General features: G+C 35.9%; 6 protein-coding genes across 6 annotated transcripts in view; 4 read left to right on the forward strand and 2 right to left on the reverse strand.

Annotated features, from left to right (window-relative positions):
* Positions 1-751: 751 nt before the first annotated feature.
* On the reverse strand, positions 752-1300 carry LOC17892537 (putative FBD-associated F-box protein At3g12840). Its single transcript, XM_023785520.1, has one exon. The coding sequence runs from the start codon at positions 1298-1300 to the stop codon at positions 752-754; it is 549 nt and encodes a 182-aa protein (XP_023641288.1).
* Positions 1301-2015: 715 nt separating this feature from the next.
* Positions 2016-4514, forward strand: LOC17890933 (nucleolar protein 56). The gene is made up of 8 exons (XM_006297439.2): positions 2016-2268; positions 2505-2719; positions 2807-2964; positions 3046-3233; positions 3336-3588; positions 3662-3810; positions 3913-4047; positions 4138-4514. Exons 1-8 carry the CDS (start codon positions 2064-2066, stop codon positions 4326-4328), a joined length of 1494 nt encoding a protein of 497 aa, XP_006297501.1. The 5' UTR covers positions 2016-2063; the 3' UTR covers positions 4329-4514.
* Positions 4515-4654: 140 nt separating this feature from the next.
* LOC17890599 lies at positions 4655-5456 on the reverse strand. The gene has a single exon (XM_006299707.2). The coding sequence runs from the start codon at positions 5381-5383 to the stop codon at positions 4772-4774; it is 612 nt and encodes a 203-aa protein (XP_006299769.1). The 5' UTR covers positions 5384-5456; the 3' UTR covers positions 4655-4771.
* A 342-nt stretch (positions 5457-5798) lies between these two features.
* Positions 5799-6590, forward strand: LOC17893029. Its single transcript, XM_006300080.2, has one exon. The coding sequence runs from the start codon at positions 5865-5867 to the stop codon at positions 6402-6404; it is 540 nt and encodes a 179-aa protein (XP_006300142.1). The 5' UTR covers positions 5799-5864; the 3' UTR covers positions 6405-6590.
* A 2802-nt stretch (positions 6591-9392) lies between these two features.
* LOC17892727 (zinc finger protein CONSTANS-LIKE 10) lies at positions 9393-10453 on the forward strand. The gene is made up of 4 exons (XM_006299976.1): positions 9393-9755; positions 9861-9992; positions 10076-10240; positions 10343-10453. Exons 1-4 carry the CDS (start codon positions 9393-9395, stop codon positions 10451-10453), a joined length of 771 nt encoding a protein of 256 aa, XP_006300038.1.
* A 4347-nt stretch (positions 10454-14800) lies between these two features.
* LOC17892971 (feruloyl CoA ortho-hydroxylase 2) overlaps positions 14801-16141 on the forward strand; it is a 2952-nt gene continuing 1611 nt past the window's right edge. Inside the window, exons 1-3 of the mRNA XM_006300209.2 lie at positions 14801-15105; positions 15328-15569; positions 15748-16084. Coding sequence (XP_006300271.2) covers positions 14842-15105; positions 15328-15569; positions 15748-16084 — 843 coding nt within the window. The 5' untranslated portion in view covers positions 14801-14841. The remainder of the gene's footprint in view (positions 15106-15327; positions 15570-15747; positions 16085-16141) is intronic.

A 16141-nucleotide genomic window follows, 5' to 3' on the forward strand; every position in this document is an offset into this window, starting at 1 on the left:
ACATTGTTTCAGGTTATAGCATATTTTTCCCTTACATAAAGGACAAAGGCCCATGTGAGTTGATTTATTTTTGCGTAGTAGGAATATAAGTACAATATTGATGGGCCAGTCCCATTAAAGATAAGCACAAAACCTTCCATGCCAAAGCCGATGGTAGTTGATCCATGCCGGTCCTCCATGAGGCCAGCTTGTGACCAGTTAAAACACTTCTTATGAGACTAGTCAGTCAGTCAATACAAACCTTTCATCATCCGAAAATCTACCAATCAATCAAGAGAAGCAAAGACCACGTGCGTATGTAGATTTTTGATATAGATGTGATTGTATTAAACAGAGATGCAAACCATCAAAGAAAAGGAAATTAGTAAGCTTAAGAGATGAGAGAGTAAAAAAAAAAAATTAGTCAAAGCTCAAACCTCAAACCATAAAGTGTAATAGAAAGGTGACATCCGATAGAGTTCTTGGAGATGCGACCAAAGTCAATAAGTATGCAAGTGTTGTCTTCAGACGTGTTGGATGTTGAGGATGTAATAGCCATCGTCTTTCTTTAGGTTGCCTGCACTCCGGCAAATATTTGGATTCTATTTAGCAAGAAAACTATAAGACAACGATGTTCGATAAACGAAGGCAAAAGGGATTTGCTGTTGAATGACATCTTGACCATGTTAAGCAAGAAAGGTTCTAGCCTAGCCATCACAAAAATAATTTTGGTAGCTTAATAAAAAGAGAGAAAAATAAATACAAGGTCATATCAAGGATCCATTGAAACGTAGCATCGGCCAGAATTCGTCCGGATGCACGCTAAGTCAGCCAGTATGATAGTATTTTCATCATAAGTGTTGGATGTTGAGGCTGTAATAGCCATGCTCTCGAGGTTGCATGCATTATGTAAGATGTAGATCGCCGCTTTTCTCTCTGTATCTCTTCTTCCTTTATACCCAATCCACTCAACAGCTTCCAGACTCCTGTACAAACTTAGAGGCAAAAAATTCGGTTCCTTCCACTTTCCTCTTTGACGGTTGCCGCAACATCTCTGTTGTTTGAACCTGAGAACTCGCAATTTAGAGCTATGCATTAGAATGTAAGGAAAAAAATCGAGAGCGCATATAGCACATAGCTCTACACACTCTCTTTCAAGGTTTAGAAACACTTTCCAAACGGGACGCCATCTTTTTGACAAAACACTTGTTTTCGCCGCTTCTTTTGTCCGAAGGAATGACAAAATCTGCACCAATAACTCGTCAGGTAAATCACTTATTCTTCCCAAGGTTGAACCAACTCTGGTTGCTTTCCGATACATTGAGATATCAAACAAAATTTGTGGAAAACTGAAAAAAGAAAAAAAACAACTTCGTAAAAGACAGCCTTTTGCTAATAAACGAATTAGAGAACCCTAATCAAATATGCGCTTCTCTTTCGGTTTTGATAATTACAAACCCTAATAGATTATGATATTTATATATGAACCATAATGGAAGTAGGAACCCTTATATTAAAAGGAATATTTAAAATTACAAAAGCGTACATGCCTTTTTCACAAACTTAATCCCAATATAATTTGTATTACAATTTATTACCTATAATACAAATTATTAAAAGAGCGTATATGCCTTTTTCACAAACTAATCCCAAAAAAATTTTACAAACAAAAGCGTATTGGATCCAATATAATTTTTGAGTTGCAACTTGCAATTATAATAGTCATCAAAATTTGACTAAATTTCCCATAATACGTAGAATTTCCAAATTGTGTTTTTTTTGTTCAATAAAATTAAACCAGAATATTTTTATCATAAAGAATTTATGAAAATTTATTCGAGAAATACACTCACCTTAACCGCACTTAAACCGTAATATATAATTTGGACCACACTTCGCAGAGGCTAAGATTACTTAATGGGCTAGGCCCATGGAGTTAATATAATAGCAAAGCCCTCATCATCTTCCTTACGAAGTAACCTTAAACCTAGTCCAAATTGAAAATTCTCCGAATCGGAAACTGCATAAATACACGACTTTTTAATTTCAAAAAGACGGCTAGGGTTTTTTTGCTTCTAGCTACAATGTCACTGTATCTTCTTAGCGAATCATCCTCCGGCTACGCATTGTTCCAGGTACAAGGTGTAGATGAGATTGGACAGAACACGGAGGCGGTTCGGAGCTCCGTCTCGGACCTTAGTCGGTTCGGGCGGGTCGTCCAGCTCACTGCGTTTCACCCATCACAGTCTGCACTCGATGCTCTCAACCAAATCAGCGCCATCTCTGAAGGTTAACTCTCCACTAAATTACAGCTCTTTCACTCTCTAGCATATTCATATACTGTATTATTTGCTTTCTATTATATTTTTATGCTGGAAAAAGCTTTTTTTTTCTAGAAATCGAGCTCTTATATAATTGGGTGGGATTTTGTCTTTAAAGACCACAACTGGAATCTGCTTATTCTGTTCTGTATTAGTTTTCTCTTGAGGTTTTGATAAGAAGTATTGGTTAATTACACCTTGTAGGGTATATGACTGATGAGCTGAGAAGTTTTCTGGAGCTGAATCTCCCGAAAGTGAAGGAAGGAAAGAAGCCAAAGTTTAGTTTGGGAGTGGCTGAGCCAAAAATCGGGTCTTGCATATTTGAAGCCACAAAAATTCCTTGCCAGAGCAATGAGTTCGTCCATGAGCTTCTTAGAGGTGTGCGCCAGCATTTCCATAGGTTCATCAAAGACCTAAAGGTGCGATATTTATTTATGATTTACCTTGTACCTATATCTCTGATTGTTTTCGCTATTCTTGCTCAATATCAATTTCTTATAATGTAGCCTGGTGATCTGGAAAAAGCTCAACTTGGACTAGCTCACAGTTACAGCAGAGCAAAGGTGAAGTTCAATGTTAACCGGGTGGATAACATGGTTATTCAAGCTATTTTCCTGCTTGACACGCTTGATAAGGATATCAATTCCTTTGCTATGAGAGTCAGGTTTGTTTTTTTGTTTTGCCTTGCAGATTACTATCTTTGTTTTTACCTGAATAATGTTTTCTTACCTGCTTTTTAAAACAGGGAATGGTACTCGTGGCACTTCCCTGAACTTGTCAAGATAGTAAATGACAACTACCTTTATGCACGAGTGTCAAAGATTATCGAGGACAAGTCGAAGTTGTCTGAAGAGCACATCCCAATGCTTACTGAAGTCTTGGGGGATGAAGACAAGGCAAGAGAGGTTGTTGAAGCTGGAAAAGCATCCATGGGTAAGAAACTGGTGGAGCTTGTTTCATGAGAATCATGATTTCTTATTAAATGTATCTATTAGCTCTCTTGTTCTAAAACATTGCTTGGTTTCCCTACTGAAGGCCAGGATTTATCACCCCTTGATCTGATCAATGTCCAGACCTTTGCTCAGAGAGTGATGGACCTCGCAGATTACAGGAAGAAGCTCTATGATTATCTTGTTACTAAAATGAGCGACATTGCTCCAAATTTGGCAGCCTTGATCGGAGAGATGGTTGGTGCTAGGTTAATTTCACATGCAGGAAGTCTGACAAATCTTGCCAAATGCCCATCTTCAACTCTCCAGATTCTCGGTGCTGAGAAGGCACTTTTCAGGTGCATTTCAAGCTTTGTTCTGCTACGCAAGTTTAATTTCACTGCAGTAGCTGACCTTTTAAGTAAATTTCAGGGCGCTAAAAACACGTGGAAACACACCCAAATATGGTCTAATATTCCATTCGTCATTCATTGGACGTGCATCTGCTAAAAACAAGGGCCGTATTGCTCGTTTCCTTGCAAACAAGTGTTCCATTGCATCCCGGATTGATTGTTTCGCTGGTAAAAATCTAGACTTCCCTGAATAAGAAGGAGGCGTTTGGGATAGTAATAATGCATTGCTGTTAATTGCTAACTACAAAACCATGGTGGTGTCGTATACAGATAGCAGCAGTACAGCTTTCGGTGAGAAACTAAAGGAACAAGTGGAGGAACGACTTGAGTTTTATGACAAGGGTGTTGCCCCACGTAAGACTGTTGATGTAATGAAAGAAGTGATGGAAAATCTTGAGAAGAAAGGTACATCTAACTCTCTTAGTGACCCAACAGAGCTCTCTGATCTTTTGAGGTAAACGGTTTTGTTTTATGGGTTGTATTCTCCTTTCGTAGATGAGGGAGAAAAAACAGTGGAGGTCTCAGAGAAGAAAAAGAAGAGAAAGACAGAAAATAAAGAGGAGGAAGAAGAGAAATCAAAGAAAAAGAAGAAGAAGAGCAAAGCAGGAGAAGAAGAGGAATTGACAACAACAGATAATGGTCACAGCAAGAAGAAGAAGAAAACTAAGTCACAAGATGCTGAATAAACAAACAAGCCTTAAACTAGTTTTTTTAGGTTTCTTTCTTCCACATAGCTTTGATTACTAATTATTTACTATTGAGTCTTAAACTAGTGTCTTTTTTTTTTCTTCACTCTGTTTTTGACTTTAAAACAACTTTAAACATGGAAGAGAAATGATATCAGATTTTCAGCTTTTAAGCTGTGAAACGAACAAGGTTGGTTATTAGATATTCCAGGTTAAATTGAAGAACAAAATCTTGAAATGGATCTTCTTCAAGTATATATATATGATTTATGTTCTTTAAAAATATCTGACTAGACAAATTAACTGTACAAATAAGGATTGGAGAAGATGAATCAAACTTGTTCTTTATTATCTCAAACAAAAAACTAAAATTGCAGAAACCAGAGAATTCTGCTGTGAATCATTACAAAATGCGAAAACAAAAGAGCAATGAGAAGATAATCTTAATCGCAGAGAATGAGTCTAATCATGGCGAGAACCAAACACGAAACAGAGAAGAAGAAGAGCGTCACGAAATCCCTAGCAGACCATTTTCTCACAGGCTTCGACTCAACTCTCAAACTCTTTGCTCTACGAAGAGCGTCCACTTCTTTGAGCAAATCAAATTCGATACCTTTCTTCTTCAGCTCTTCAACGCATTTGCGCAACAGCTTCGCATCTTCTTTCTCCCTCTCTAGCAGCTTCTCAAGATGCGATTCCACTTCAGATTTGTACCGTACCGCCCAAATGATCCCCAAGGAAGACAAGAGAGCGCAGAGTGAAGGGATCCATGACCTTTTACAGGCACTCGAAGCAGCAGCAGCAGATGAAGAAGACGACGCGTGGAAGAGGAGCAGCAGAGAAATGGAGTGGAAGAGAAAGAAGAAGATGTAAAGCTGAGTGATTTCTCTACGAACAGAGTCGATCTGAGATTCTTTGTGAGAGACACGGCTGAGGATGAGCTCTTCTTCTTTTAGCCATTGTTTCAGAAGAAGCTTGTGTGTTGGCGTATCTGCGATCTGGTGAAGAGGATGTCTCGTCTTCGCCTCCATGATCGTGCTCTGATCTGACGCCATTGAAGGTTTGTGATATAGAGAAACAGAGATCGAGAGAGAAATGTAGTAGAGTTGTGTGATTCGCTGAGAAAAAGAAATGTGGATTTTATTAATAACGCGAGGCTCTTTAGTAACGGCTATTTTGGGTTTTTATTTTAAAATTTATGTGCATTTACAGATTTGTCCTGAGCAGGCAACGGTCATTTAAAATGCTCGGCTTGGCACCGTCACGCTTTCTTAAATTGGCCCACGGAATGTTTGGCCCAGGTATGGCCCGTAATTATAAGTCGACCACTCACGTTAATCTTGTAAACTAGTAACGCTTGAACCACGTGTCATCAACAATACATAATGCAACCAATGGAGTTATAGAAAAAGCATTTTCTATCTATCTCCGAATTCCGAACGTTACGAAATCGTAACAGCACTTAAGGAGGCTAAGCACGCAGACAATGGTGATGATTCACACTTACATGCAAATTGTGAAAAGAGCAATAAAAGCATGAACAAGAAGCTGGCTTTGCTTGCAAGACTTCTTCTCCTCACCACACTTGTAACAAGAATATCAGTAATCACCAGAGCCGATGAAGAGCTAATGATGCAAGAATGCCATAACTCTGACAACCCCACTTTGTGTCTTCGCTGTCTAAGCTCCGACCCCTCTTCTCCTGAAGCCGAAAAAGTTGGACTGGCTCGAATCATCCTCAAATGTATCAACTCTCACCTCCTTACCCTTACCAAGAGCGCTTCCACTTTGGGCTCCATGCACTACCGGAATCCCATGGCTGCATCAGCGTTGAAGCAGTGCGGTTTGGGTTTCTCCACGGCTAAGCGTGGCGTGCGAGAAGCCGACGCTCACTTGATAGCCGGAGACTACGACAAGTCTGCGTATGATGTCAGCGTGAAGGTGGTGGATCCTCCGGTCTCGTGCAAAACCAGTCTCGAGACACTCAACATCCAAGTGCCCTCAAGTTTTCGTTACCATATGGAGGTTTACTTGGCGTTGACTCAATCTCTCCTCAGGATCATTGATCGCTTCTAGATAGTTTATTGTTTCGCAAGTCATTGTCTTATCCTTATATCATCAGAGTCTATAAGACTGTAACTATGTCTAAGCCTCAAACCAAAATCCAAATTGGCTTGTTCTTGTTATCATTTCAAGACTGAATGCAAAATAGTGATACCTTAAGTAAAGAAGCTAAAAAAAAAAGTAGCTGATGTTTTTATATGCATGGTTTCTAAGTGGAAGGTTTGTATGAAAATTGGTGCTTATAGTATTTTAAAAACAAAGACATTTAATGAATCAAGAATGAGTTTAGTCTTAACGTCAAGATCATCACAAAGTACGAAATAGAACTCAGAAGTTTTATGATAACATAAAAATACCCACAAATTGCCGGAGATGAAGAATTGAATGTTTATTTTACCTACTCTGTTTATCGAAACAGAGTTTCCAACAAAAACTAATTTATCGTCTTCCACTCGAACATGAAAGTAACTCAGGTCTGTCATGGTTAGGTGACAACGTTGGTCTGTTCAGATCCTTCTATGGGTTGTTTTTAAAATGGTTCATGTATTGCTAATGGTTCTGACTCAAAACTCAAAGCTGTAATATTTCATTGCCTTTTTAGCTTTACTCCTTTTAAATACAGTTGTTCCAATCAATGAATATGCATGGTTAATTACTCAGTAACAGAAACAATTGGTAATCTATCTTCTAGAAAGAAAGATAGATAGTGTTTAGGTAGCAACTCGAGCACGGTTGCCTAAGCATGTAGAACAAAATCAGGACATATCTTCTCTTTTTCGGCAGCATATACAATAGTAAACGTAACTCTGTGGGGAAAATATACTCTTCTAAAGTGGATTAAGTTTTATGTGAAAATAGTTGGAAAAAAAAAACAAAACTTTGTGGCTACTTTTATTTTTGGTCCTTCAAGGGAACAGCTACATGCCTAAAAGATTCATTCCTCAGGCAACATGCACCAATTAACAATAGCCAAACACAACTTGCACGTTAATAAGCTTTTTTTCTTTTCTTTTCATCTAACTCTTTCATTTTTTATCTCTACCTCTCAGATTCTTTTTTGCCCTGAAAACATCGTTTTAAGAACAAAAACAAGAAAATGTTGAAATTACGTGACAGTTTTAAGGGATTACTATTAACTGTATAGATCAGTCTTTTTTTGAGAAGAATGAATGCTTCTTTCAAGTGTAGGATAAATAAAGGTAGGAATCTTTTCTGATAACAAATAAAAGATCGAACTAAGATATCAGTTTCGCTTTAGCTTAACAGAACACATGAGAGTAAGATTTTGCAAGAACAACTTTTTTAAGTTTGAACGAAAAAGCAACCAAAAACTCAAAATTACATATATATAAACAATTCAGTAAAAAGGTATCAGTACTTTGAAGTGCAACACCAACACGACGCAGAGTTTCAGATATTGATGTAGTTCACTGTTCTTAGAGATAGCTGATGAGTTTTCATATTTTGAGAGCATATATAATTAGATGCACAAATAGGATAAGATCGGATTGTAGATTTTGAAATAAATGATATTCTATTCCTATGCATGGCAATTTCGTATTCACTTTTTTGTTTTTGTTTTTGGTAATAATTAATGTGAATACCCAATTCTCATGTTGATTTTATTAGTTACAATAGATGACATATAATTAACTGGCACGTTATGATGTATAGTTTGAGATATTTGGAAGATCTTCTTTTTTCTAATGAAATATTTCATTGTCTAGTCCAAAAGACGAGTTTGAAGCTTAGCAGATCATGGACAGAGAATCTAATATCATGAAGAATTGTACAAACTTCACAGAAAACAAGATAAAGGACCCAAAGAAAAACATGTCTCACTTTAATCTTTGAATGCATATTCAGTCATGTCATGACCCATCCATCATCTTTCCTTCGAATCTCCTATCTCACTGAACATGTTTTGAGGCAGCCCTCCGTATTTGATATCTGCGCTTAGTTATGATCTCATTCCCACTAGCCATATTTTATTACTTTACATTTTTTTTGCATTGTCTCAATTTTTCAAAAAAAAAAAAAAAAACACATACACCAATTCATGATGATTTAGTGGTTGAAATATATGTTATACTACAACTTAGTTAAGGATTTGAATCATGCATCTTAAATGGCAAGAATCTTCACAGATCCCATAGATTGATTACCAACGTTGGTGACCAAAGTTTATATATCAGACCTTGCATAAATATATACGCATACATGCATGGTTCTCATGCAAAAGCACAATTATAAATTTTGAGTTTAGTTCATGGGAGTGATAAATAAATTAAAAATGGTGCAAGAACATGTGTTAAGATTCTGGGGCTAGGCATAGGGTTTCTCTTTACGTAGTTTTCATAGCGTGTGTATTTGCGTACGGCCCTTTGAAAAAAACGCGAAAACATTTATTCTCTCATTTTTTTCTTTCTGTTTAATGGAAAAAGTCGAGACAAGAACATTGGCAACTGAGGACAACTGGTGTGGCTTAAATTAGATATCTAATTATTCGCCTGTGCTCCATATATTATCTAACCTATCACCATTCGACATATATATATATCTTTAGTATATCAAGATTTATATTCCATCAATAATTAAGCTGTTTATATTTTTCATTTTTATCATCTGTTTTTTAATATGTTGAATACAAGAAGAACAAAAAGTCCTTAAGAGGGATAGGTTGGATGAAATGTTGAAAGAAAGAAAGTGAAAAACTAACGAAAAATAGAAACAGTTAGAACATAAAAGGACAGAAAAAGCTGGTAATAACTAAAGATGTTAAGTTAATTAGAAAATGGTTTTGACAGCATTAAAAGAGAGTGTTATTAACAGAGCAGAGAGTCGTCTCACTAACTGTAAAACTCTGGTGTGTTCGGTCTCCCCAATTAGTGTTACGGTCAGCCTGCCCGAACTATCAACAAAAACTCCTATATATATACACACTTTGCACACACTCTCATTTAATTTCCTCCCAAAACAACCCAAAACTAATTAACAAAAATGGCATCATCTATTCCTCAGTTATACGGCGCTGATTTCACAGCATTTTCCGGCGAGACTTCTTCGCAGTTTCACGGCTCTTCTTCATGTCCTGACGTGGACTCAGCGTTATATAGCTACCTTGACGACTGTTATGGCTCCTTCAACACCTCTTCTTCTAATCCAGCAGAATCCATCTTCTTACCCCAACTTTTTGGAATCTCTGACGTCTCTGCGCCGCCTGATGAATACAACAACTATTACCAGAAAATGAGTGTGAATAATAATGCTACACAATACTTTCACGGTGGGGATCAAGAATACTACGGTTTTTCACCGGAGATCAAGCCCTCGTTCCGTCCGGCCACAGGAGAGCAATCATGGGTACGTATACACGTCTCGGAATCATTTATTAAAGAGAGTGACATGCATGTGTATTACTAGTTAATTATTAATATACGTAAGAATTGAAATATGAATATGAAGCAGGGAAATAGTGAAGGAGGGATACAAGCTGAGCCAAACATAAAAGTGGGACGCTATTCGGTGGAGGAACGTAAAGACAGGATCATGAGGTACTTGAAGAAAAAGAACCAACGCAACTTCAATAAGACCATCAAGGTACGTATACATCACTCTCATTCTTATTTAGATAATTATATTCGATAAGAAAGACAGTTTTAAAACTATATGTATATATGCAGTATGTTTGCCGTAAAACCCTAGCCGACCGGCGTGTTCGCGTTCGGGGACGATTTGCCAGAAACAATGACACATGCGAAGAACAATCTCCCATGTCTAAGAATCACAACAACCATTCTGAAAAAGAGGAAGATATGTTTTCAGGATCAGACGACTATCTGATCCAGGTATTATTTTTAATTATATTCCCCATGACAGTATATATATGATATGCCATCATTAATTATTAGTAATTTGTAAAGCTAATTAGTGCATCCCTATTTCAGCAGATGGAACACGATGACGGATGGCTTCACGAAGCAATGTCCAACCTCATCCCTTTTCCTTGTGAATTTGACGCACCTGGAGATGCTCATCATTCAAACACTTGGAGCTTCTGATCTTACTACCTAATCTCATTTACATACGAATCAATGAATGTCGCTAGCTATTAAATTTGATGATCAGTTAGTTTAGTTTGATTAATTAAGCAGCTTATTTATTTTTATGGTAGATTTATCATAATGTACTTAGTTACTTATTCCTGGGGTTAATGAACACATGAAGATTCTGTCTAGTGAATAAAATAAAAGAACTTCACTTAATCATCATCATCATCATCATCATCTAATTATGACGTGAGAATAAAATTTTAGCCAATGGCGATCTCAATACAAGAGAAAGTTATTATGGTTCCTTTTGATCTACTTTACCTTTTTACAGTGAATCAAAGTTTATATAATGTGAAAACCAAAAAGACGATTCTAAGATGAGTGAAAAGTTTGTTGAGATTATTTAAGGCAAACAACATCTTTTTTACGATCGATGCGAATAAATTGGGTGAGGTCGATAAGAGATTAATTAACTAGTAGTGGATTCACGGAACAATTGTGTATTAAGGAATATATGATGCAAGTTTTAATCATAAGACGAATGACTAAACGTAAACATATATAGCTTGTGGCCTTTCTCTTCGATGCTTACATATGAATGGATATAAAGAATATAATGCCGACTAGCTAATTGGTCACAGGCAAAAACACAAAAACATGATAAGTTGTACACAAAATTCTTGCAATGATAGGCAAGGAGCTAAAGAATGCATGTTGTGTCCACAAATTAAAGCATCCAAATAATTTCATTTATAGGGTTTAATTATTAATATTGATGCATGATGAAAATATAGCTAGCTATATAGAGAGAGAGAGAGGGGGGTGGAGATGAAAGACATGATACGGAACCAAGTTCCAATCACTTTTTTAAGACATATAATTCTTATAACAAACATAATAAGGCTTCAAAATCTGCAAATTATATTCTCTGAAATTTGTCCCCTTTATTTTTTTTTTCTGCTTTGACGAATCTTTGTGAAGTTGAAGGCTGAAGGCTGAAGCCCTCTCGTTTGCTTTTACTTTTCCATAAACCATGTGCATCATTTTTCTTGGAAAAAAAAATCAGTTTTATGATCCTTTCTTCTTATTTTATTTTGGCTAAACTCATCAGTTTTATGATCCAAAACCCTAACATTGAATATGACATGTTGAACTAAACAAGTTATTATATATGGAGAAATGGGAAACAAACAACCTCTTCATTCTTCAATTTATTGTAGGCCCGACAGCTTATTATTACTAGTCGGGTCTCCACCGAATTTATATATGTTAAGGCTCACGATTTGGATCGATCATAGCAAACTACATATATTCATGACACTGAAGTGTGTTGACCCTGCTTCTTGACGTTGGGAACATATATTTGATACAACCAATCGTATATGCTTAGGTCAAATTAAAACAAGATAATAAAGATTGCATCAAAATAATCATTAATTGTTATATTCATTTTGTCATTTTTACTATCTCTCAAGAAAGATATCAGTGGTTACCCATTTTTCAATAATTTCGGTGAATTCCCACTATCTCAAACTTTGTTTTTTGTCTTCTATATATAATTGGTCAACTTGAACAGGCAAAAGGCAATAGGAATTCATTCAACTCTCTAAAACTCAAGTGATACAAGTGTTCCAATTAGTATAATGTACAAATTCAATTCACTACAAGTTTTTACGCTGGTTAAACCCTTAGTTAATTTGGCTGATATAATGTTGCAATTTAGTTAAGAGTTTGAACGTTATTCTTTGGATTACTAGGGACATTGTCATTAATAAATTTAAAAAACTGTCGACAGTATTGTACTTATTTGCCAGTCTCTTATATTCTTTTCCTATGCTTTTTATTTTATATATCTCCCTTGTTTAACCATCTTTAATTTGGTGGTTTTCTTGGCACTTTGTTGCCTTACTACTTTGTATCTCCTTTGGTTTGGTGTATTTCTTCCTTTTATGTTACATATAGAGTAAACATATATAAAGAGTAAAAATGTTAATGTTGCAATTTGATTAGTATTTGAAAACACACAAATTAATACAATTGCGAATTGTATACATATAGTATAACATGCTTTTTTAAAGGAATTGCGTCTTCACACAGATTGTTGTGCTTGTGATGCGTTGAATTTAAGTAATACAAAATGCTTTTGTCCACTTCAATAAAATGTTACAAAGATTCGGTGTTGGATTTTCCAATTTTTCTTATGAAGCCTGTGTGTGTTACCGTTAGAGCAGTGAAGGTCGCTCTCTATGCATGTTGAAAACGAAAGCTACAATCAACAACTTACCCCTTCAATGAGAGGGAGAGCTATAATCTCTCTACTTCCAAGCCTCAATCTAGTATTATTTGTGTTTTTTCTATGCATTTCTGATATTCCTATATATCTTTTCGAAAATGATATTTGAGTTTTTATGCATTTCTAATATTCCCATATTTTTTTCTGAAAATGATAGCAAACAGGGACAATTGTTTTCTTATGTGTTTTTTTTTTCCTTCCAAATCTAATGATATATATATATATATAAGTCAACGATTATGTTCTTTCGTGCAATTTTAAGGATCAAATATTTTATATACATTTTTGGATTGCAGAAAGTGAAACTAGGATCGATGTCATATAATAAGAGAAAGTGCAACTATCTTTTGGTATATGTGCATTTTGGTAAGAATATTGATTATTCAATTTATTTATGAGACGAGTAGTTTAATTAGGGGGGGTACCGGGTACATATCATCAAACATAGGATTAAGCAGATGATTAAAGTGATGTATATTGCATTTAATAAAGAGTCGACGTTGAGATCAACAGAGCCATGTGTTATCTAATCATGCAGCAATTGAATTTAACATCTTCAAAATAAATAAAAGAATTGTTACGTATATACTGTACATGTGGTTCGTGGAGATTTTGGAAAATAAGATAATGCAACGATGGCCACAAGACAGAGTCCGATCCGACAGAATCTTTATAGAAAATTATACATTGCTAGACTAGATGATGGGGTTGACCTTTCCCACTGAACTGGGAAAAAAAAAATCTGACCCTTTTCCTTTTTCTATGTAATTTGAAAGCACTTAAAAATCCAATCATGAAAACGATTAACAAGGTTAAAAGTGGGAAATCAGTAATCTTCTTCTGAGGAAGCTAATCAAAACAGCTAGGGACGTAGTTATTGCATGCAACTGTGTACCAATAGCGACCTTGTTACCCAAATGTGAGATTTCACTTCCGTTTGTCTTTTGTCACAATTTTTTTCTTCGAGACAAGACATCCCTCTCCCATCTTCTTTTAATATTTTCAAACATTTAACTTTTTCAGTTTTTAAAAAGATATGTAGGAATATCAGAAATTGATTTCAAAACATATAATTTACCTAGCTTCAATAGCATTTTCTTAGGTATTGTGAGTAGACATTAATATACTACTAATACAATTTGAGTTTTTTTTCGCATTTTTTTTTTTGGTGAGATCATCAACGCATATATTAAAGTCACACAATTTTGGTAATCAAAGACAAAAAAAAAAAAAAAAGTAAGAACATACCGACATAGGCATCCGCTTTGGTGGGCTTCTAATAGGAGTATTTTAGCTTTCAACGTACTGGGCTTTCAATTTAAAGCCGATAACAATAAAACATAGCCCAAGGCGTTGACATTGAAGGAGGGGCATGGCTCACGGTTGCCCGCCGTTAAGTAGTATTATCAGGCGTGATTTTTGAGTCAAACTATTTAGAAGCCAAAAATGAAAATCTACTAGAATTTATAATTAACTTCTTCTATTCTTTTTTTTTTATTTATTAAAGAGCTACAAGCATAATTTGCTTACGTATATCGGTATATATATACCCACCTAAAGATGTATTTGTTTACCTATTTAATTTTTCTTATATGTTATAGTTTGATATGTGAATGTCTTTGTGTTTAATGGCAAGACGCACACCTGACACCACACATGTCACATGTCCTCTTGTAAGAAAACTAGCTATAGATAACCCTAACGTAAGATGTTTTTATTTAAATATATATAGCATTGAATGGTTGAAGCATTTTTATACCAAGAAAACGAAATAATTCAACGTTTACTTTTATTTGGATTAACATGCATCAAACTTTTATGTAGAATGGGGGTTGGTAAAATGTTTGACAAACTCATTGGCAAAACATTAAATCAAATATAAATGAGAAGATATGTACCATGTAGGTAGTTGAAATATATTAAAACTCCCTCTTTCGATACACTACGTACGTACAGAAAATTATATCGAACTCTTGGCATTATGCACGCTTGGTATTTTCGTTAGTATTTATAGCCGCTTCACTTTGTTACTTCTCAAGATTCAGTTTGCAATCTAACAAGAGCATAAAACACATTCAAAATTTTAAGCAGAAGTGTAGAGACAATGGCTATCATCAACTTCGAGGACCAACCCACATTGTACAATTTCGTGGTCAAACAAGGCAACGGCGTGAAAGGTATGATAGACTCAGGCCTCTCCAGTGTTCCACAGCCCTTCGTCCAGCCTATCTCTGAGCGAATCCCGACCCAAAACGCCTATACGTGTGAGGCTTCCCAGCCAATCGATCTTTTCCACCTAAATGGTCCACACCACAAAGAGGTGGCCAAACAGATCGTCGAAGCTGCCGAGACACTTGGCTTCTTCCAGGTAAATAATAGTTGACACATATCATTTTGGTTGGTGTAGAGATGAGCTACATATGTGAGTAAACATGTATAAACTTGATCTGGATGATACAATCAATCTTATCTTATGAACTTACGTTAAAAATGCTTGCTTATAAGATCGAGTGTCTTTATCAAACTCTTAAAAATGCATGTTTAGTAATATGAAAACTGTATCATTCTGAGGATGGATTGCAAATGGCAGGTGGTAAACCATGGTGTTTCGGTGGAGCTGCTAGACTTGCTAAAAACATCGGCTCATGAGTTTTTTGCACAATCACCTGAGGAAAAAGCGATATATTTGAAAGAAGTGAGTCCAAGCAAGCTGGTTAAGTACGGAACAAGTTTCGTGCCAGATAAGGAGAAGGCGATTGAGTGGAAGGATTATGTGAGTATGATGTACACCAGTGACCATGAGGCTCTCCAACACTGGCCTCAACCATGCAGGTATATACATATGTACTAAACTCTACTTTAAACTTGTGTTATATAGATAGTGTATAAATATGCTAGGAAAATCATGTTGAAAATGAGATGAAATGTAAAATAATATATAGAAAGAAATAAATCAATAATATTCATTCGGTTTTGAATCATAAACTTACAAAATATAAACGTGTGACAGAGAGGTGGCACTTAAGTTCCTGAAGTCATCGATGGAAATGGTGGAAAATATAGTTAACATTCTGATGGAGAATGTAGGAGTGAAACTGGAAGAAGAGAGGATGAATGGTTTGATGGGAACCAAGATGGTCAACATGAACTACTACCCCACTTGCCCGAGCCCCGAGCTGACAATTGGCGTCGGCCGTCACTCCGACATGGGTATGTTGACTGTTTTGTTACAAGACGGCATTGGTGGTCTCTACGTCAAACTAGACAACGGTGAATGGGCTGAGATCCCTCCTGTTCACGGAGCTTTGGTTATCAACATCGGTGACACTTTGCAGGTTTGTTTAAACGAATTTATAATATATATTTTACATACTATATATATATATATATATATATATATATAT

Source organism: Capsella rubella, unplaced genomic scaffold, assembly GCF_000375325.1.
Source record: "Capsella rubella cultivar Monte Gargano unplaced genomic scaffold, Caprub1_0 scaffold_3, whole genome shotgun sequence".
Taxonomy (NCBI): Eukaryota; Viridiplantae; Streptophyta; class Magnoliopsida; order Brassicales; family Brassicaceae; genus Capsella; species Capsella rubella.

Excerpts from the sequence above, each read along its gene's own strand:
- LOC17890933 (XM_006297439.2), top strand. The coding sequence starts at position 2,064 with ATGTCACTGTATCTTCTTAGCGAATCATCCTCCGGCTACGCATTGTTC. Across the intron at positions 2,965-3,045 it reads TCCTTTGCTATGAGAGTCAG|GGAATGGTACTCGTGGCACT; the intron begins GTTTGTTTTTTT and ends TTTTTAAAACAG. Across the intron at positions 3,234-3,335 it reads AGCTGGAAAAGCATCCATGG|GCCAGGATTTATCACCCCTT; the intron begins GTAAGAAACTGG and ends TCCCTACTGAAG.
- LOC17892727 (XM_006299976.1), top strand. The coding sequence starts at position 9,393 with ATGGCATCATCTATTCCTCAGTTATACGGCGCTGATTTCACAGCATTT. Across the intron at positions 9,756-9,860 it reads CCACAGGAGAGCAATCATGG|GGAAATAGTGAAGGAGGGAT; the intron begins GTACGTATACAC and ends AATATGAAGCAG. Across the intron at positions 9,993-10,075 it reads ACTTCAATAAGACCATCAAG|TATGTTTGCCGTAAAACCCT; the intron begins GTACGTATACAT and ends GTATATATGCAG.
- LOC17890599 (XM_006299707.2), bottom strand. The coding sequence starts at position 5,383 with ATGGCGTCAGATCAGAGCACGATCATGGAGGCGAAGACGAGACATCCT.
- LOC17893029 (XM_006300080.2), top strand. The coding sequence starts at position 5,865 with ATGAACAAGAAGCTGGCTTTGCTTGCAAGACTTCTTCTCCTCACCACA.
- LOC17892537 (XM_023785520.1), bottom strand. The coding sequence starts at position 1,300 with ATGTATCGGAAAGCAACCAGAGTTGGTTCAACCTTGGGAAGAATAAGT.